This window comes from Ochotona princeps, chromosome 1, assembly GCF_030435755.1.
Source record: "Ochotona princeps isolate mOchPri1 chromosome 1, mOchPri1.hap1, whole genome shotgun sequence".
In the NCBI taxonomy this organism is placed as follows: Eukaryota; Metazoa; Chordata; class Mammalia; order Lagomorpha; family Ochotonidae; genus Ochotona; species Ochotona princeps.
This window is the reverse complement of record NC_080832.1, coordinates 53,120,079-53,140,958: the sequence shown is the minus strand read 5'-3', so window position 1 is coordinate 53,140,958 and position 20,880 is coordinate 53,120,079. Positions and strand designations below refer to the sequence as shown.

Sequence of the window (20,880 nt, the reverse complement as noted above, 5' to 3'; positions counted from 1 at the left end):
CTACAAATGGCTTGTTAACACTAATGCTGTTTGAACCAAGTTAGACTAACTTTAGTCTTTATCTCATGCCACTTACACCTGGGCCCACGGCCCTGGTACGAAATGAGCAACAGAGTCTGGTCTTGGCTGCTGCTGCATGAAAGTCGTGGGATGGCTTCTGAGGGGCTGGTTTGTGTTGGCTCTGTCTGTAGTTTAAAAGCAAACATCTCCCCTTCCGCACTTGGTCTCTAGGTGACAGCAACGCTGAGGAACTTGGTGGATTCGCCACTGGCAAGAACGAAGCTCCTGAGCACCGGTGCCCTGCCCCAGCTCTGCACGGTGATAGAACAGTACATGAGTGACAAGGACGTCTGCACCAACGTCGCCAGGATATTCAGGTGGGTACCAAGCCTTAGCAAAGGGCCTGTGCTTACATTCAGGGTTATCATGAATGTCTGTGGGGGTGATTGGCAAGGAAGCCTCTATTTAAAATTTGAGGGCTTTTCCTTCACCTGGCAGAAAAGGTGGATTGAGTGGCCAGTGTTTAAAATAGAGCGTTGATGCTGATAGTCTTTCCTAACGTCACTGTAGCGCACTCACTGCCTGCTGGTGCCGTTAGTGTGCTTATGAGCCGTAAGCTTGCCTTGTGCTTCTGTTGGCTGACTGTCACCTTCCTCTCTGCTTAGCACAGGCAAAGAACCATACAATAAACATGACAAACATTCTGATACACTTAGAAATATTAAGAGTTATAGTTCAACAAGGGGGTCACTGATTAAGGAGCCTGGGGTTAAACTTCAGGACTGTCTTTAAATTTGTCCTTTGATGCTCTTGGCCCTTCTTTTGCATAATCACTAATCATTCTAAAAAATGTTTGTGTATTTAGGTAGTTTATTAGTTATTTGAAAGGCAGAGCAACAGAGAGAGGAAAAAGCTTGCATCTTCTGGTTCATTCTACCACCATAGCCAGGGCTGGGCCAGTCCACAGCCAGCAGTCAGAAACCCCATCAGGGTCCCCACCTGGATGGCAGGAGACCCGTGCACTGGAGCCATCCTCTGCTGCCTTCCCAGGTACATTAGCAGGGAGCTAGATCAGAAACGGAGCAACCAGGACTTGAACCATAGGTCTTTCTTGACCTGTAAGGTTCTAGTTGTTATTTTTTGTTTGCTTAAATACAAAATTTCCTGAACTGAATTAGCAGTTGACCCCCAGTTGAGGCTAGGAGTCCAGATTTGCTGTTTTAGCAGCACATTTTCCTGAGCTTTGCCCTGGGAATTTCATCATGCTTCATTTTGAAGCCCTGTCACAGCACACAGATTTGTTTTTGGGGTATAGCAAGTGGCATGTTAGATTCACATTTGGTTTTTCCAAGGTAGTTGGCTCAGCACCTCTTACTGAATTCACTGGCTTTGTTTCTTCCTGACTCTTACCATTATAGATAAGTTTCCCCCACATTTGAAGGTCTGGTGGTGGGCTTTCCATGCCGTTCCTCCTTAGTCTTGTATCATATAGCAGATTTAAGTCCTGTGGGAAGACAAATCCCATTCTTTCTTTCTCCTTTACAATACAGACTTGTCTTGTTCTTCTCTTTTCCTTAGAAAGTTGGGGACTGGTAGGGGAACTCAAGGGCTTGTAATGGAATTCCATAGAGTCTGCAGACAAATGGGGATTAGAGTGCATTGACATCTTTATACTAGAGATTCAGTTTGCTTAATGTTTATGTAGCTAATTATCCAGAATAAAATATTAAAGTGTATATCTTTAAATCAACCTTTTAAACTAAAGATAGAACTTTACCACAGCTCTTCAAACCAGGTTTTATTATCTTTAAAATGTAGTAATAATGTGAGCACAGAACTCTCTGTCATCTGGTGAAATTTCTACTTGGTTCAGTGTCAGCAAGTTATATTTTGTAAAAATTTGTCCATTTTATTTAAAACTCTGAACAATATAAGTTGTTCTAAATATTCTTAACGTGCTTTTAATCTGTTGTATCTTGGTGTTCCCTGTTTTTCATTTTACTTAACAAATATTTTATAGTACTTACAATGACAGTCCAGGCAATATTTTACGTATTTCACAAATACTAATTCATTTCATCTTTACCACAGCTTTTTAAAAATAGGTGCTAATGTTGTCACACTCACCTGCTGTTGAGGAAATGGAGGCATAGAGTAGCTCAGTAGTTTTCCTAAGATCTCCAAAGTCTCCAAGTGGAGCTGTAATTCAAACCGGGTCATCTGACTCGAAAGTCCTACTTGTGACGACTGGGTCATTCTCGCTGTTTATGTGGATTGTCAGTGTGGATTTCCAGTCCTCATTTTGACTATATGTGATGTTACTCTTTTTTTCTTCATCAGTCTTGCCAAAGGTTTGCCAATGTTACCAGTGTTTGCAAAGAATCAACTGGTTTATTTGATCAACATTTTAGTATTTTGTTTTCTTATTCCTTCTGGTCATGTCCTTATTAATTCTTTTCTTCTACTCTCTGTGGACATATATTTTTTAAAGATTTATTTATTCTTATTGGAAAGACAGATCTACAAAGAAAAAGAGAGACAGAAATGAAGACCTTGTCTGCTGGTTCACTCCCCAAGTGGCTAGAATGGCAGAACTAAGCCAGTCTGAAGCCAGGCAGGTCTCCCACATGGGTACAGGGTCCCAAGGCTTTGGGCCATCCTCTTCTGCTATCCCAGATCACAAGCAAGGAGCTGGATGGGAAGTGGAGCAGCCAGGACTTGAACCGGCACTCATGTGGGATCCCAGCAGATGCAAGGCAAGGATTTAGCTACTGAGCCATCATGCTGGGCTCCCTATATTATGTTTTTATTCTGTTTTAGTTAGAAACTCAGCTCCTTTTTAAAAAAAGTTTTTAGTCTTCTTAAGGCTATACATTTTCTCCTAAATGTTGCTTTAGCTATATTCTACAAATTTTATAATGTTTTTATTATTCACACTTAAGTATTTTGATTTTCCTGTGTAACCTATAAATTATTTAGCTATTTAATTTAACCTATAAATTAAATGTTTGAGAGTATGTTTTCTTAGCTTGTGTTTTCTGAATCACAAATGTGTGGTCAGGTCACACCACACACAAGTGTTAAATGGGCTTCAGGGTTCTAGTTTTCAAAGGACATTTTCCAGTTTGCTTGTGCTGTCCACGGATCCAGAGAAGAGGGCAGGCCTCCGTGCAGGTCAACTAATGGGGTGGGGAGAGTATCTCAGAGCTCTTTATCCTGGACTGGGCAACTCCTTGAGGGTGTGTGTTTAGCAAGGCACCCTGTGTGCCTAGATTGTACAGAAAAAAAAATGCTTACTTTTCCCAATTTCCATTTCTGCAGCAAGCTCACCTCTTACCATGACTTCTGCGTGGCCTTGGCCAGCTGTTCCAGATGTTACGCTTTGTTTTTGAATCTGATAAACACATACCAGAAGCATCAGGTCAGTGCTTTGTGCATTTAGATACACTTTAGCCTGTTCCTCGCCCCGGCGTGTTGACATGAGCTCTTGTCCAGTGACTTTGTGTTTGAGGGGCCTGGACTTCTATGAAGAGGTGATGGATTTCAACAGCACCATTCCTCCCGGTGATCTGTGGATTGCTCACCCTGGTGTGGGGCTGAGGGTTGACCGCAGGGCCCCAGTACTGACCTAGTGAGTCAGCTGCTGGAGGCCTGGCTGTCTGCATTTTACCAATCCCCCAGAAATTTCTAGTGTGGACTAAAGACTGGATGTGTTTTCAAGATTTGTCTTGCCATGGAAACCTCTAATTCTTCTTTGGTCTTGCTCTTTTTAAATGAAATTTCTAGACCAAAAAAAAGTTATTATTATATTTGAAAGAGAGAGAAGGATGGAGAGAGAGAAAGAAGTCTTTTATCCACTGATTCACTCCCCAGATGGTTGCAACAGTGGCAGTGGGGCTGGTCCAGTGTTGGAAGCCAGAAACCACTTCCAGGTCTCCCACATGGGTGCAGCAGCTCAAGGACTCAGGTCTTCCCTGCTGCTTTCTCAGGCTGTAATCAGGGAGCTGGATCAGAAGTGGAGCAGTCAGGACTCGAACCAGCTAGGCAAAGAAGTTAAATAATTTTAATGTATGGGGCAAAAATACATACAGACTTAAAATATAGAACTCACAAATAGATTCTTAATAAGATTGTAGCACTTAATATAGATATTGATTTTCATTATTATTTCTTTAATATTCATTTAATGTCATGTACTTCTATTCAACTTTATCAATGAGTAAAGCAGCATCAACTCTTCAGTGAACCATCTTATTTATGAGTACAGAATATGTTCATTCCAAATGTGTTGCATTTTCAAAATCACATGGTAAGTTTCACCAGTACTAAGACCATATAATTTGGGGATGATGCTGCATAGCCTGTGGTATCGGTATGCCACTTGGACATTGGTTCAAGTCCCAGTTGCTTCAGTTTTCATCCAAGTAATGCACCTGTAAAAGCAATGGAAAATGTCCCAAGTGCTTGAGCCCCTGCCACTTGTATGGGAGACCTGGAGGGAGCTCCTGGATCTCAACTTGAGAACAGCTCAGCTCTGGGCGTTACAACCATTCGGGAAGTGAACCCGTGGACAGGAGATCTCTGGGTTTCTCTACTTCTCTCTCTCTCTCCTCCTTTCTCTCTTTCCCTTTTTCTCCCTCTTCTTCCCTCCCTCTCCTTCTGCTTCTGTCTCTGAAACTCCACCTTTCAAATAAAATAAATCTGTAAGAAAAAAAAGACCAAGTACTTTGGCCTGTAGGTTTGTGTGTTTTTGTATTAGCCATATTAAGACTATCTCAAAGCAAAATCCCTGTTTGCCATCAATACTTGGTTTTACCCAGCCAAATATTTTTGCTGAGAATGATTAAACTTGGCAGCATTTGCACTCTCTTAGCTGTTTGTTAAAAGGTTAGTAGTCTATTTTTAATTATACAGATGTCAAGGAGACATCTATAGTCATATCATTTACTGCAGTTTAAAGATGATAAGTTAGTAAGGTTTCGTCTATTTTTAAAAATCTTTATAGATATGCAATTAATTATTTGATTGTAGGTGTTTAGGTCACAAATGCCTCTCCCTATACATTTTATATTTTCCATGATTTACACACCTTTGAAGATTTAAAGGTGTAGGAACCTTCCACATTATGAATGAATTTAATGGATCCACCATACATTATTTACAATATGCTGTTCATTTGAGTGCCCATTACACATTTATTAACTTAGAATTTAGTACAATATATTCCCAGAACTGCAGTCTTTAAACAAATCAATAATCATAATGGAAGGAAGGCATAGACATTTCTAGACCTGAATGCTTTTTTTAAGATTAGATTCATTTATTTGAAAGTCAGAGTTACTGAGCAGAGAAAGAGATCTTCTGTCTACTGGTTCACTCCCCAAATCGCCACCACAACAGGACAACACAAGAGAGGCAAAGCAGAAGCCAGAAGCTTCATCTGGGTCTCCTGCATGGTTGGCAGGGGCCCAGCCAAGTTCTTGAGCCATCTTCCATTGCTTTCCGGGCACACTAGGCACCTATATGAGATGCTGTTATTGCAAGTGGTAGCTTAACTCGCTATACCACAAAGCCACCCCCGCCAATTGTTTAAGGAAGCATATCATATGTTAGCAAAGATAGTTTACTACAGCCCTAAAAGAAGCCTTCTAGATCTTAAATGAGATTTCTGAGGCCTTGCAATTTAATTAACAGTAGGTTAAATTAACAGTAGGTTAAATTGCTACCTTTGACATCAGTATACCATGTGAGCACCAGATCGAATCCCCACTGCTTTGCTTCTGATTTAGTTCCCTGATAATGATCTAGGAAAGCAGCAGAAAGATAACCCACAGGGTCTGCCACACTTGTGGGAGACCCTGATGGAGTTCCTGGCTCCAGACCTGCCTGCCCTGGTCATGTGGGCAGTGAATCAACAAATCAAAGATCCCTCTCTGTCAAATAAATAAACAAATGATCTGTTTTTTTTTTTAATGAGATTTATGTATTTTATGAGGGTAGTTGAAGAAAAAGTTCATGTAAAATGAACTTTAAAATAAATTTAGTTTGATACAAAAAATATAAAATCTATGTAGTATTTTGGTAGGACACGGTAGTTTTATATATAGAGAGAGGAACAGTGAGAAAGTTCTTCCATCCACTGGTTCATTCCCCAAATGGCCAAAAATACTTGGGCTTGGTGAGGTTGAAAGCAGGAGCTTCTTCCAGTCTGCCATGTGGGTGTAGGGGCCCAAGCTCTTGGACCCTCTTCCGTTGCTTTTCCCAGGTGCGTTAGTGGAGAGCTGGATCAGAGGGGGACAGCCAGGACTCAAGCCAGTGCCCATATAGGATGCTGATATTCCAGGTGTCAGCTTTACACATTAGGTCACAAAGACAGTCCCTTCTGAAAATTATTAAAGTGCCCTCATATTTTGTGAATGTTTTTGGAATTTATGTGTAGTTTCACTTTACCATTGTTACTGTTTGTTTTCTGCTGTTTGAATTTTGGATGAGTAGGCAGACTTATGGGGAGCAAATCTCTTTGCCTTGAACTAGAATTTTCAAATTTTCAGATGAGAGTGAGAGAAACTGAAAACTTTGAAACCTAAAAGTTTTATTTGAAGTTATGTTGTGACCTATACTTTTTCTTAGTAGGAAGAAAATCCATTTGTTGAATACTGTCAGTTCTATTGCTTTATTGTATTATGACGTAGACACTTCTTGGTTTCTGTGATTACAGCTTACATTATTATTATTTTTTAAAGATTTATTTATGGTTTTTATTGGAAAGTCAGATATACACAGAGAGGAGGAGAGACAGAGAGAAATATTCTCTGTCCGATGATTCACTCCCCAAGTGAGCGCAACGACTGGCGCTGCGCCGATCAACAGCCAGGAGCCCAGATCCTCTTCCGGGTCTCCCACGCGGGTGCAGGGTCCCAAAACCTTGGGCTGTCTTCAACTCCTTTCCCAAGCCTCAAGTAGGGAGCTGGATGGGAAGTGGAGCTGCCAGGGTTAGAACCAGCGCCCATATGGGATCCCGGCGCATTCAAGGCAAGAATGTTAGCCATTAGGCCATGGTGCCGGGCCCCAAATGATTACTTTTAAAATATTTATTTATTTTACTTGAAAGTCAGGATTACAGCGAGAAAAAAAAAAGAGAGAGAGATCTTTTCATCTGCTGGATTACTCCCCACAGGGGCCACAAAACATGGGCTGAGTGGTCCCAAGCTAGGATCCAGGAGCTGTTTATTTAATTTATGGGAAAAGTAGGTTTACAGAGAGAAGGAGCAACAAAAAGATCTTTCCTTCTGATGGTTAACTCCCCAAATGGCTGCAATGCCTGGAGCTGAGCCAATCTGAAACCAGGGCTCTTCTAAAGCAAGGGCTGTTCTCCATTGCTTTCCTAGACCATGTAGCTAGATGGGAAGTGCAGCAGCCAGGACACAAACCAGTGCGCATATAGGATCCTGGCACTTATAAGGGGAGGATTAGCCAATTGAGACATTATGGTAGGCCCTCACACACACAGACACACACAGACACACACTCCTCTCTGTTAATTTGAATGTCATTTTGTATTCCTATTAAAATGGTTTTATTTTTTTTAATTTACTCATATTTATTGTCTTAAGATCTCTTGTTCATATCACCGGTGATTTATGCTTCCTAATCCTTCGCCCCTTCAGTCTCACACTCTCCGAGTCCATTGGAGGTGTTGAAGGAGGGTAAGCAGTAGGAAGCCTCTCAAGGGAAACAAGTGCAGGGTACTGGTGGCAGGGAGTGAGTGCGAAGGGAAATGAGTGAAGGTTTATTTCCTACTCATCTCTCACATTTTATAGACAGCAGGGAATATCTGATCAGTTACAAGGAGGAGAGACAATTTTGAGGAGTCTTTTTCTTGCAGTCTGTTACAAAATGAAAAGTGAAGAGAGGCGCTCTGGACAGATGGACAGTGTATAGAGATCTGTTTGTTTCCTGCACTGACCCATTCACCTTTGGCTATCAGATCTGTCACTTCTATTTCTGCTTTCTTGGCATTGATCAGCTGCTAGCCTTCCGGGTAGTATAAGTCATCCTGCCACTGCCCCACCCCACCACAGTTACGCTGAGATCTTTGCTGGGTGCACTGGTTTCCTTTCCATCCCAATGAGACTGCAGTAGCTATCCCAGGCTGAGGAAGTTGAATGTGCTTTTCCTTATACTACATGTTACCTTTGTGCTTTGATTTCAGAGAAAGGAGAGAGAGCTCTCAAGATACTTATTCGTTGGTGCTGTGTGTGCTACATAGCAGCTGGCATGCACTTGTGATCCACTCCTGACAACCAGCTTGAACCAGTGTCTGCTGTAGAATAGTACTATCTTTTCTTGAGATTTCTTAGGCAGAGAGCAGGAAGTCTGAATGTGTGTATGTTGTTATTATTTTTTCTATAGCAAGAAAAAAGCTCTGGGAGGTTTCATGGATATGCAGCAGGTCTAGGATTCCTCTTCCGAGGGAACTGACTGGAAGTCCTGCGGTGTCCTGTCCATCTGACACTATTCCCCAGTCCTGATCCACAGAGGTCGACTCCAACCACCTTTGTTTTACATCTTTCCTCTAATAGATTGCTAGTTGCTTGAGAATCCATACACTATTTTCTGATGCAAACCTTTGTGAAGAACATGCATATCAAGTGTCTTCAAAAGTTCATGAAAAGGGTCTCTTTAATCCAAGTATTCACAGTGGGTGGCTGGAGGTGTTCCAAACAGAAATCAGGAGCTAGGAAGTGAATCCATGTCTCCCATGTGGGTGGCAGGAATCCAACCCCTGTATCCACCTGCCTCTTAGGTCCAGGGGGTCCCTCAGATTGTCCCTCGTGCCGTGCCCCATGTTAGGCGCCATTTGCTCCGAGCCAGTAACGTGGACAGGGAGAGGATCTGGGGATGAAACACCGACAGGAGACCAGTAATCAATTTTTATTTTCTAAGGAGAATGAAGAGCATCTTGTTAATCATGTGCAGGAGCTTGTTCCTTCAGAACCTTCAGAGACAGGCTGATGTATTCCTTCGGTGATCACCAAGCTATGTTAATCACTGTGGTGAAAGTTGTGCTCCAGTGCCTAACAATCTAGAAGACAGGAAAGTGAACCTGACCCCTTTCTGATGAGTTAGTTATTGCTCCCACACTGGGAGCCTGATCCTATGGATGGATTTCTTTAAAAAGCTGTCTTATCTCCCCTGTGTCATTTTTCTCCCTCTTCCTTTTCTGTTGGTTACTTACCTGTGCCTTTGGAGTCCACCCTGTCCCTGGGAAATTATTCACTGGCATTTGGCAAGGGAACTGTGTGACCCAGTATACTGAAAGCAATACCCAAAACGTCTAACTGGCTTGTGGTGAGGAAGAGTATCGGGCACCTGGATGAAATTTGTGTTGTCACTTCTCATCTTCAGAAGCCAATTCAGGATGGTGATGTCTTGTGTTCTGTCCCAGGCAGGTCTCCCAAGCCTCATCTATTTTTCCTCCATCTCTGCATCGTCCTAAAGGCCTTGGTAACATGGCCAGTACCCCTAGCACCACGAAAGCAGCCTGGATCCTCAGTAGGTGTGGGTGGGAGGAGACGTACCCCAGTGAAGTCATGCGGGCGCCTTGCTGAGTGGCCTGCCCAAAGTTGACTTCTCCAGCATGCGTATCTCATGTTTGAATTTGCTATTTACTATTTGATTAAAACTCAGACACTATGACGTTATGCCTTTAATTGGGAGATTTTGGTCTAGGACACAGTGTCACCTCAAAAGCTGAGGCTTGGTGGTGACCTTGTAGGCTATTGGCCAGGTGGATATCTGACCTAGAAATCTTGTGCAGTCTGTTAGAGGCTTGTGAACTCCCAGTTTTTCAGTTGCTCTTGGAACCCACTTCCCCACTACATGGCTTCCCCGACTGCTCACTAATGAGATGCATACTTTTTAAGTGTGCTGAGTTTATATTTTAAAGCCATGCTTTTCACTTTATTGAAACTTTATTTGGACTTCATACTGTCTTTGGCTTCTAGGAAAAATGGAAATGTTAGGGCTTTGAGCCATCACTTTATTATTTTTTTTCCTAGAGAGAAAAGTAGGTAATGTGAGTTTGCCTCCAAGCCACTGTATTTCAGTAGAGCAGGGCAAGAGTTGAGGCGCTAAGGAGGTAATGAATATGTCCCCAATACTCACTATAAAGCCATTCCCCGAAGCTCCTCCTGTGGATCTCAACATGAGCATTGTTTATAGAGCTGCCTCACCCAACCCTGAGAATTCCCCAAAGGAGGCCGCTCCTGCCTTCATACAGCTGACCTGAAGCATGGTTTCGCCCTCTCGCTCATGACAGGTGCCAGAAGAGTGGCTTTCAGGGATGTGAATTGCTTCAGTACTCAGGAATATCTTCCCGAAACACCTCCTTTCCTCTGGTTCCCTGGGAGGAAGCAGTGTGACCCAGCCCACCCCATCTCATCCTTTGGCTGCTGAGAACAGTAGCAGAGAAGTGGTGCTGGGTGACTGAGCCTCCTTAGAATCATGTTTCCCTCAGCTTCTGTGACCCTCTTGGATATCATCCTTTTCCTTCTTTTTATTAAAAAAAAAAAACAAAAAAAAAAAACCACAGGCTGGCCAGGAATCCCCCTCCATGTTTGCAGAGTGTGTGTCCACCTGGACTCAGCTACACCTGTGGCAGTTGGGGTCTCACCTTGGACATGAAATCCATCCATCTGGCAACTTTATTTAAATAGAGTGATGACTTCCTTCAGTTATTTTTGTTTCTGCAAGGCCTGGTGGAAGCTTTGTAGTCTCTTATTAGGCACAGCCCTCACCCAGCAGTTAAACAATCCCAGGCCGTTCACCTTCTCCCTGCTTCTCTGTTACTATTGCCTCTGTGTCTTACAAATGGCATATTTAGAATCAGTGTAACTAGCTCCTAGCTTCAGCCTGGCTTGGTCCTACCATTGCAGCCATCTGGGGAATAAACCAATGGATAGAAGTCCTCTCTCTCAATCTCTCTCTCCATTTCTCTCTCTCTCTCTAACTCTGGTTAAAAATAAATATATATATATATTTAAAAGATGCTGTTGTTCTGTATCAGAATGGCTGGACCCGGTTCCTGGTTCTGGCTTCCTGCTAATGCATACCCTGAGAGGCAGGAACTGCCTCCTGTGACCCACGTTGGACACCCTGATTGAGTCCCCAGCTCCTGGTTTCAGTGTACGGGGCCATTGTAGGCATCTGATGGATTGAACCAGTCGATGGGCAAGGGCAGTCCCTCTCTCAGATAAATCATAAGAAAGAAATTTTAGGGATTGGGGTTGTGGAACAGTGGGTAAAGCTGCTACGCAGGCACATGGGCCAGCTGTTACACTTCTGTCCCAGCCCCTTGCTAACACACCTGGTAAAGCAGCAAAATGAGGCCCAAGTGGTTGGGTCCCTGTGTGTACATGGGAGACCTGACAGAGGCTCCTGGTGCCGGTCTGACCAAGCCCTGGTCCTTCTGACCATTTGGAGAGCAAACCAGTGGACAGAAGATCTTTCTCTCTGTAACTCTGCCTTTCAAGTAAAGAAACATATATTTTAAAAATAAATAAAGAGCAATATTATAAAAACAGATGAGGGGTATTGTGAGAGCTTTCTAAATATTTTCCTGCTCTAGATCAGTGTCTCTTGGGCGCTGGCTTGTCATCAGAGTCACCTGCGGCACCTTGAGTTGGCAGGCAGCACCCTGGGCGGTTCTCATTCAGGTCTGGGATGCAGCCCAAGGAGCTATTTTTACAAAGCCCGGCAGCTGATTCAAATGAGCCCTGGGTCTGGGAGCCCGTGGTAGGAATGATGAAAGTAGTTTCACAAAATGCCCTGCTCTGATAGCGTGAGCAGATTTCCCCTGTGAAACTGCAAGATTGCTCAGGTGAAGATCACACAGGCCCGGCTGTCTCCCCAGGCGGGCGGCTGGCAGTGACCCTCCCCCGACCCGCCTGATGAAGCAGGAATTGATTGGCAGGGCCGGCCAGGTGTGTGGATATAGTTTTTCCCAGGCAGCAATGATAACCATTTGTGGTTCACACCTGCAGTTGAGTGATAGCTTCTTAGCTAGACAGCGACATATTACATGAATTTCCTCAACCAGACTTTGGTCCAAACAGAAGCTAGAAGGTGGGTCCCTGCTCCCTCCCCACTTTCCCTGCTGCCACACTGGGGAACTGGATTGGGCTCCTGGCTTCCAGCTTCAGAATGACCCAGTCCTAACTGCTGTGGACATTTGGGGCATGAACTAACATGTTGAGCTCTCTCGTTCTGTCTCTCTGACTCAGAAAATTTCCCAGTATTCCTACAGATGTCTTGCTTTGAGAAAGTTGTATATGTACCTAGGTTTAAACTTCTTAGGTTTGTAGCATTTCATTGGCAAATGACTAGATCATTTCATGTAAAACCTGGCCATGGCTTAACCTGTCTCCCTGTTGCACAGGTCCGCTGTGGATGGGCCACGGTGTGTTTGGGTATGGCGATGGCAGGTAGCCAGGCCTTGGCTCCTCCACAGTCTCATGAAAGTCTCCCTCCCCCCACTCCTCCCAGCTCTCATCAGTGGGCTTCAAAAGCTTGGATGCTCCTGTCTGCATGGCTAATTTGTCCAAGATCACTGGCACAACAAATAATTCCAGTTACCATCCATGTAAGAACCAAGACAGAAATGGCATTACGTTCCCCCTTGGTGTACCCTGAAAGGTGAACCTCAGAGTTAGATAAAGTATCTGTTAAAAACACCAGCCAACATTCAGTTACATGACAACTCATCTAGGAGCTGCGCATGTGTTGTCTGCTCTGCGGTGTAAACTGTGCCTGTTTCAAACCGAATGTGCACACAGATGGACTTCATAACAGAAAGCCAGGAGGGTTGTTATCAGCCTGTGTACCACAGAGCCTGCCGAAGGAGGAGCCTGACGTCAGTGCTGCTACATTTAGCATCCCAGCAAAATGCACTGGGCGTTGTTTTTGTGGAAGATCATGAAGGGAATTTCTCCCCACTTCTGTAAATATCTGCCAGGCAGGAGCACTGGTGAAATGCCTCAAAATCATCATCATAAGCCTTTTATAAGACAGGCAATGTTTTTGCAAAGGTCATGGTCCAAAAACAATGACCTTTACCTGCATTTCCATCCTGTATTTCCAAGGAGCCACTGTCCATGGAACCCTGTCTTAGATACAGTTACAGAACTTGCTGGGGAGGGCCATCAGCCTTGGAGCCCTGGCAAATGCTCCGTGGGAATGGCCAGATGGGTCCTTGCTTGTGCCACTTGGAAAGTCACATGTCTATTCAGACTTCATCTGGGGTCAGCAGTTGTCTCTGGCCCTGGCCCTGCAAGTGTAGGGTGTCCCCCAAAGAGATCTGATATGCCCACATGTGGGCTGAAATCAGACACATCCCACATTGTCTCAGCTCCTGGTGGCTAATGCAAGCCCAGCAGTGGGAGAATCAGGACAGAAGATGACCCCCCACTTCCCTGCTCCTTGCTCTTAGGGATGTTGGTATAAAAATATACCATTTGCTCTGGCCCTTGCAAGGCTCCCCGCCCAACCTTCCTTGCTGGCAGGAGCATTCCCTGAGGCTGTCTTCCCAGCCCCCTCAGCAAGCACATTCCCAGTGGGTGCTGGGAACATTTGGCTGAACTCACTTTTTTTTTTCCCAGCTTTGGCCTTGATCTGTACCCCTGACTGGGCAGGCAGGCAGGCGGGCAGGCGACACAATAAGCCCTGAGTTTTCTCATTCTTTCCAGCTTCTGTCGTTCTGCCCTTGTGGAACTGGCTCTTCTCCCACCCTTCCTTCCTCCCTCCCTCCTCCCATTCCACTCCCTCCTCCTCACTGTTGAGTGCAGAGCTCAAATGTCTGATATAGTATTCTGGCTTTAAAGAGAACGCAGTCAAATCCTATCCCTGCCCTAGTCCTTTGGGACTACAACCAAGCTCACCGGTAGCAGGTGGATGCTTGGGAAATGGGTACTGATGGAATGCATCAATGGGCAGAGGAACCAAGTATATCTGCCCCCCCTCCTGCTTTTAAAATGGTTTTCTACTTAGATTCTTGATTTTGAGTTTCTTGACAGTTCAGTATCTTCCATTCATTTCATAGAGCTAACTACTTGTGCATACTGTAGGCCCCTGATTGGTGCCCTTGGCCTAATCAACATTTTACAGGAGAGTGTGGTTTGTCATTTCCTAAAGTGGTGACATATGTTTATTCTGCAAGCCACCTGTGAGTTTGAGTGGCATCTGGATTTCTTTGAAGGGCGGTAAGTTCGATTAAATCACACAAACTGGATCCAGCTCTTTGATGGGAGAAGTTTTTAGGCAACTATCCAGCTGGACAATTTAACGCATTTTGGATTTGAGACTGGGCTCAGTCTTTAGGTCCCTTTACACTGATCCCAGTTCTAGAAAATTTTCTCTAAGATGTTTTCCTTCAACTTAGCAGGGGTAGCCCTTCCTGAGTCATTGGAGCTTACCCACTGTAGCTTGTCCCTTCTCTGACAGCTTGATGCCAGCCCATTCCCTGGTTTCCAGTGTGCTCCTTGGTGACTTTAAGGTCCTGGTGGGGAGGGGCAGGAGTCGGGGAGGAAAGACCTCCACGTTGGCTGCCTATGGGCCGAGAGTGCCATGAGGGCATGCACAAGTAATCTGTCAGGGACCAGATGGGGGCATTAAGTGTTGGCTTTGACAAATATTTAACATTCAATGGATTTGTTCAAAAGGTTTGAACAGATCTTGAAGGGCAGAGTTAGCATAGAGAGAAGCAAAGACAGAAAGATCTTTCATCTGCTGATTGGTTCACTCCCCAAATGGCTATAATGGCCAGAGCTGAGCTGATCTGATGTCAGGAGCGCACATGGGTGGTAGGGATCAAGCACTTGGGTCATCCTCTGTTGCTTTCCCAGGTCATGAACAGGGAGGTGAATTGAAACATGAGCCGGCAGGACATGAACCAGTGCCCCCATGGTATTCCTGTGCAATAGGCAGAAGCTTAAATGTGCTACACTAAGGCGCCAGCCTCATTGTATGATCTTGAGCAGACAGTGCCCCAGGCTGGGCATGAAAAGGAGGGAACTGGTGGAGGGCTTTCAGGGGACACAGTTGATGGCTTCTGGTGACTGGCTTGGGGAAGTGAGTAAACTAGGGGAGGAGTCAAAGATGGCACTAGGGCTGGAGGATGGGGAGTATTGGCAAGAGGGACATGGAAGCCATGTGTGTGTGTGTGTGTGTGTGTGTGTGTGTAGACGAGATTGCTAAAGGGCTGCCTCTTCCTTAGCATAGGGCTTTGGCGTCACAGTCTCTCTCCCTCAGCCTCCCCGTCTCTGAATTGGCACTGGAATGTCTCCAACTGGTTTTATGGTCACTCTTTCTGCCCTTGGAGCTTAGCACAGCCCATCCTGTCTAGCAGGCTGCTGCTGCTTATTTTGTTCCAGTTCAAGTCTTGCCACCCCAGACTAGTGGGACCTGATTCACACTGAAACCCAGGCTGAGGGTCGAGACTCAGCTTCGGTGACCTGGAGTAGCTCTCCCTGAGGTTGTGTTGTCACGCTCAGTTTCGCTGCAGCTTCCTCCAGTTCTACCTGTTTGTCTAAGCTCTGGTTGGCTGGAGCTGTTGCTGGGCTGATGCTATTCAAAGCAAAATTAGAAAGTCAGTGTGCACAGGTTACACTAGCCTGTCTTCTTTAGGGGAAAAAAATAAAGTCCAAGATTGTCCTGTTTCATCTTCCTTCTGTTGCAACGAAACCACCTCGCTGTGCTATGAATATACAACTTGGTGGGATCTGAGACAAATATTCTCTGAAAGGGGAATATGGATTGTGAGACGTTGCTCAGATCTTGTCTAGGAATGAAGGAGACCCGTGGGTTGGCAAGAAATGGCTTTCTGCCGCGGAACTGGTGGGCTCTGCAAATGGGTGACCTTGGTCTTGGCTCGATCTGTGAGGATCTTTATAGGATATTGAATTAAGTGATGTTTTGTAGACCTGAGCTGGATCAGTATAATGGATTATCTCTCTGTGATACAGTCTAAGACAGAGCTTAGTTCTGGGGAGGGGAGGGGAGGACAAGGATAAAAGGGGAAACTGGAGGGCAAGATTGTATACCAAGCCCACCCATGGGGTGTTAAAGGGACCTTATAAAGCGCTCTTTCTCGGCCTCCTGCCTCAGAATTTCAGAAAATTCAAGAGCAGCTCCAACGGGCGGCAGCAGCATGGGAAGGAGAATACGCCACCCCTGCCAAGCTCCTGGGGAGGCTGCTTCTATTTTGGCCTGGGATCGGGCTCCCTGGTTGCATGGAGAGGACGGAGCTAAGAGAGGTGAAAGGAGAGGACGCCCTGGCCACTGGCCACCTGCCACGACCAGCGGACAGAAGCAGTGAGCATGGCAGCTGCTGCAAGGCTGGTACTGCACACTCACAATCTGTCGCCCCATTTGCCGCTCTCGCAGGCCATCCTGCAGTTGGCACTGCTACTGCCAGGCATCTCCCCCTCCTCTTCCCCATCAGAGGGTAGGGAAAGAGGTACTGGGGCAGTGTTAATGCTTCCTGCCCTCTGGCTTGGGCTGGGCTATCCATGGCACCCCCACTTCAGGCTGAATCAGGCTGTGCCCCATGAGTGAGGTGGAGGAGGGATCCCCAGAGAGATTAGGAAGGAAATCTGCTGTTACCAGCAGCCAGGGCCAAGGTTGGAATTCGCCTAGCCAATCAGCAGTGACAGGTGGAGATAGCGCTTGAGGGCCAGGGGAGCCCCCTGGGTGGGAGGCAGAGGTAGGTAGAGGCGAGATGGCCCCTTTAGTGTTGCTGATGATCTCGCCAAAGAAGTGAGAGTGTTTATGAAACACTTCAGAAGTCATTTAAAATCACTCCTGATGTCCCTCCCGTCTTGTTGAATGTGCTTTTGTGGTGAAGAAGCACCATTTGGGAACACACTGAAATCCCCAAACGGTTAACGTGATCATGTGGGGGGAAGATTGCTATCCAACTGAAAGAGCCAGCGGCTCTGCCCAGACCGCAGGAGTGAAAGCGATCATCAGCGTGAACTGGATCATTTGCTGGATCAGGGCTCAGCCCAAGGCCTGACAGACCAAAAGCTCCATGTCTGAGCTGCTGCCACCATTCATCAACTCCGGTATTGCTATGACAACTGTTGTCCAGTGGCAGCACGTGCGTCAAGTGGCTTTCATCGGAAACCGCAGAGGTCCACAGGAAAAGTTTGCTCATCATCATCATTGTCCTTGGCTGGGGAACTGTCAAATGGAATTTCCCTTCAAGGAACTTGGTGCTTGGAAATCCCCTCTGATCTGGTTGGAAGACTGCTGTTTATCTGCCTTTCCATGGGATCTGACTGGGGCGTGGGAGAAGCCACCACGTCAATACCTCCCTTCCAGAGCCAAGAGAGGCCTTGCCATCAGGATTAGCTATGGGGCCCATTGGTTCAATGTTAAGTGGGACTCCAGGATCACAACTGAAATGAGTGTTCTTTTTATTTTTTCATTTATTGAAAGACTTTTTGATTTTATTATGATGATGATTTTTTGAAAGGCAGAGTGATGGAGAAGGGAGGGTAGAGTAAGAGAGAGAAAGAGATCTTCCATTCACTGGCTCGCTCCCCAAGTGGCTGCAAAGGCCAGAGCCCAGTTCATCCAGGCCAAAGCCAGGGGCCTAGAATTCCATCTGGGTCTCCCACATATGGGTGCAGAGGCCCAAGCCCTTGAGCCCTCCTCTGGTGCTTTCCCAGGCACATCAGCAGGGGGCTGGATCAGAAGCAGAGCAGCTGGGACTTGGACTGGGTATAGGATGCTGACAGCAAGGGGGCAGCTCATGGCACCCATATCCTTGTTTTAGATAAGCCTTGTTTAGATAAGCCTGCGTCTTTAGGGAACCAGGAGGTGCTCAAACAATGACAAGGGGGCTCCAGTCCCCAAGGAAGCATTTTGTCTCAGGTCCCTCCTAGTCTCCCCAAAGCATATCCTGAAGTTCATAGCCACTTCAAGGTTGAAACTCAGACTTACTGCTGGTCACCCTAGGCACCATCCTCTTTTCTCCACTCTTGCTGCCACAGCTGGCACTTTATGGCAAACGTGCCAAGCAGGCATGAGTGGTACTGCAGTCCTCACTCAGCCGCTACCTGTGCTGTGCCCACCTTTTCTTGCTTGCTCCCATGAGGCAGTCTTCTCCCCATTTGCAAATGAGGTGACAGAGGCACAAACAGGCTAGGTCCTGTCTTGGGTGAGAAACCAGGTCACCAAGTTCCAGGGCAGGAACTCCTGGACATCCTGTGTATCTAGTTTCTGGCTCAGCCACTTAAGTCTGTCATTCCCTCACATGGGCTACCCCTGCTTTTTTAATCTGATAGGCAGAGTTACATAGAAGGAAAGATAGAAAGAGAGGGAGAGAAATTTTTCATCCACTGGTTCACTCACCAAATGGCAGCAGCAGCCTCAGCTGAACCAGTCTGAAGCCAGGATCCAGGAGCTTTACTGGGTCTCTCACATGGGTGCAGGGACCCAAAGACTTGCGCCTCCTTCTGCTGCATTCTCAGGAACATTAGCAGGGAGTTGAATCAGGAGTGAAACATCTGAGACTTGAACCAGTATCTACACGGAATGTTGGCGCCACAGGTAGAGGCTTAGCTTGCTATGCCATGGTGTCAGCCTCAACCTGATGAAATCCCCCAAGTGCTGTATCTCCATGCTTATGTATGGGGGATTTTCTCCAACAAGCTCACATTCAAAAGTGAGCTCAGTGTGAACATTCTTAGTTCCCAGGCACAGCCAGGCACAGGTCCCCTGAATCCAACAGTTGCTGGGACTGGGTAATTACAAGGAGTTGAAAAGTTTCCAGAAATTCCCTGTCTGGTAGTCTGGCTCAATCTGTTTTTGGTGTTGCTGAATGGTGCCCAGCAGTGTGACCAGCAACCTTGCTGCTTCTCAGCCAGTCATTGTCAGAATGTTCTTGCATGCGCACAGACAAGCAGGTATAAGCCAGCACTGGCAGAGTCCCAACGCTGGCCTTGGTCCTCGATGCTCAGCATCTCTGTGCCACACCCTGCTTTGTCCCCAGGTCTCCACTGGATCCGCTCAGCCCTCTCCCCTCGGAAGCCTTTCCTTCTGTCCACTCAGGTTAGTAACCTGATAAACAACAGGTCAGGTGTATGATCATCCAGTGGGGTTAGCGTATTTGCATTTTTAAAAGATCATTTCTCAGCTGTTCTGCAAGAAGGCAAGAAGATAAGGCAGATGACATCATGCCTGGGAGACAGAGTGGGGGCTAAAAGGACTGTGGAGTCCGAGTAATCCTGGGTTCAAATCCTGGCTCCGCCCTTACCAGCCGCTGTGACCTGTGCAGCTTCTCCAAGCCCCAGGTTTTTTTTTTTTTCTTTCTTTTTTCATTAAAAGTCAGACAAGGAGAGGGGAGAGAGAGACAGGGAGATCTCCCACTCACTGTTTCACTTCCCAAACTGCAACAGCAAGAGTCAGACCAGCGCAAAGCCAGGAGCCAGAAACTCCGTTGAGGTCCCCTAGGTGGGTGACAGGGGGCCATTGCCTGCCGCCTCCCAGGGTCTGGAAGCTGGAATAAGGCCAGAAAGTCAGCCATTCCAAAATGAAAGTGTCCCACACTGCCTGTTGGTTAGCTGCCACACTGCCCTTACTCCCATACAGTCCCTAGTTTATGCTAGTTAATATGAGCCCCAGGACAGTTGCAGCCCTTTGCTAAGTGTTCTTTAAAGGAAGTCCCCTTTTCCAGAACAGGTGCTGTAGCATGACAAGTTAAATCACCACCTGCTTTGTCAGCATCCCATTTGGGCAACCAGTTCATGACCTGGCTGCTCCACTTGGCTATCCAGCTTCCTGCTGGCGCAATGGATGGCCCATCCCTCCTCCACCCATGTAGGAGACTGGGATGAAGTTCTTGGCTCTCGTCCTCTGCCTGGCCTAGTCTTGACCTTTATGGCCATTTGGAGAGTGAACCAAGGGATGAAAAATTTCTCTCACTCCCTTTCAAGAAAGCTTGTGTGTCAGCACAGACTGATACAACTTATTCTTAGTACTGTTATCCCACTCAACCAAATTGTTCTCTGAAGAAAATGGAGAGGAGGGTTGTGGCAGGGGATTTGTGTCCAGAACCCCAGGGGTATAGGGTTTCCTAGTCCTTGTCTGTGGCATTAAATCTTGTATTCTCTGAAATGCTGGACAGGGTGGCAGAAGGCAGACGCACCACCCTCCACTATTCGTTAGAGTGCAAATAGATGAGACTCGCCCCAACCCTCTCGGGTCAGCCGCTTACCCGACTTGCTCTGTGTCCTCTGCAGGATTTAGTCATCCGCGTGGTGTTCATCCTCGGCAACCTGACAGCAAAGAGTGACCCAGCTCGCGAGCAGCTGTGCCAGGAGCGCGGGTGCATGCGGACCCTGCTGTCGCTCTTCCATGCCTTCCAGCGCCTTGACGTGCCTTGTGCCCAGACGGCAGCTGTGCAGGTGTCCTCCGCCACCACCACCGCTGCCACCACCACCACCCCCGTGCCCAGCCTGCCATCTGAAGCCGAAGCTGTGCTCATCAAGCTGACCCGCGTGCTGGCCAACCTGGCCATCCACCCGTGTGTGGGCCCTTCACTGGCCAGCGATCCACACCTCGTGGGCCTGCTCGTGAGCACGCTGGGTGAGCACCCCCTGCCCCGTCCGGTACTCCAAGGCAGTGAACTGGTCCTTAACACAGTCCCGGGCTTTGCCTGAAGGAAAAGGCAGTCTTTGCCTTGATTTTTTTTTTAAGGAAATAATGGAGAGTTCCAACTGCCAGATCTGCCCTGGGTTCCGTCCACCTGCTTGTCCAGTGTCAGGTCCTCGGTGATGTGTGTCCTAGTCGTTAGCTAAGGGTCCCATCCTGCCCCTT

General features: G+C 46.6%; 1 protein-coding gene across 1 annotated transcript in view; it reads left to right on the top strand.

Annotated features, from left to right (window-relative positions):
• Positions 1–20,880, top strand: part of ARMC2 (armadillo repeat containing 2) — a 103,892-nt gene that overhangs the window by 64,658 nt on the left and 18,354 nt on the right. The window contains exons 10-12 of the mRNA XM_058669322.1: positions 232–377; positions 3,322–3,421; positions 20,304–20,649. Coding sequence (XP_058525305.1) covers positions 232–377; positions 3,322–3,421; positions 20,304–20,649 — 592 coding nt within the window. The remainder of the gene's footprint in view (positions 1–231; positions 378–3,321; positions 3,422–20,303; positions 20,650–20,880) is intronic.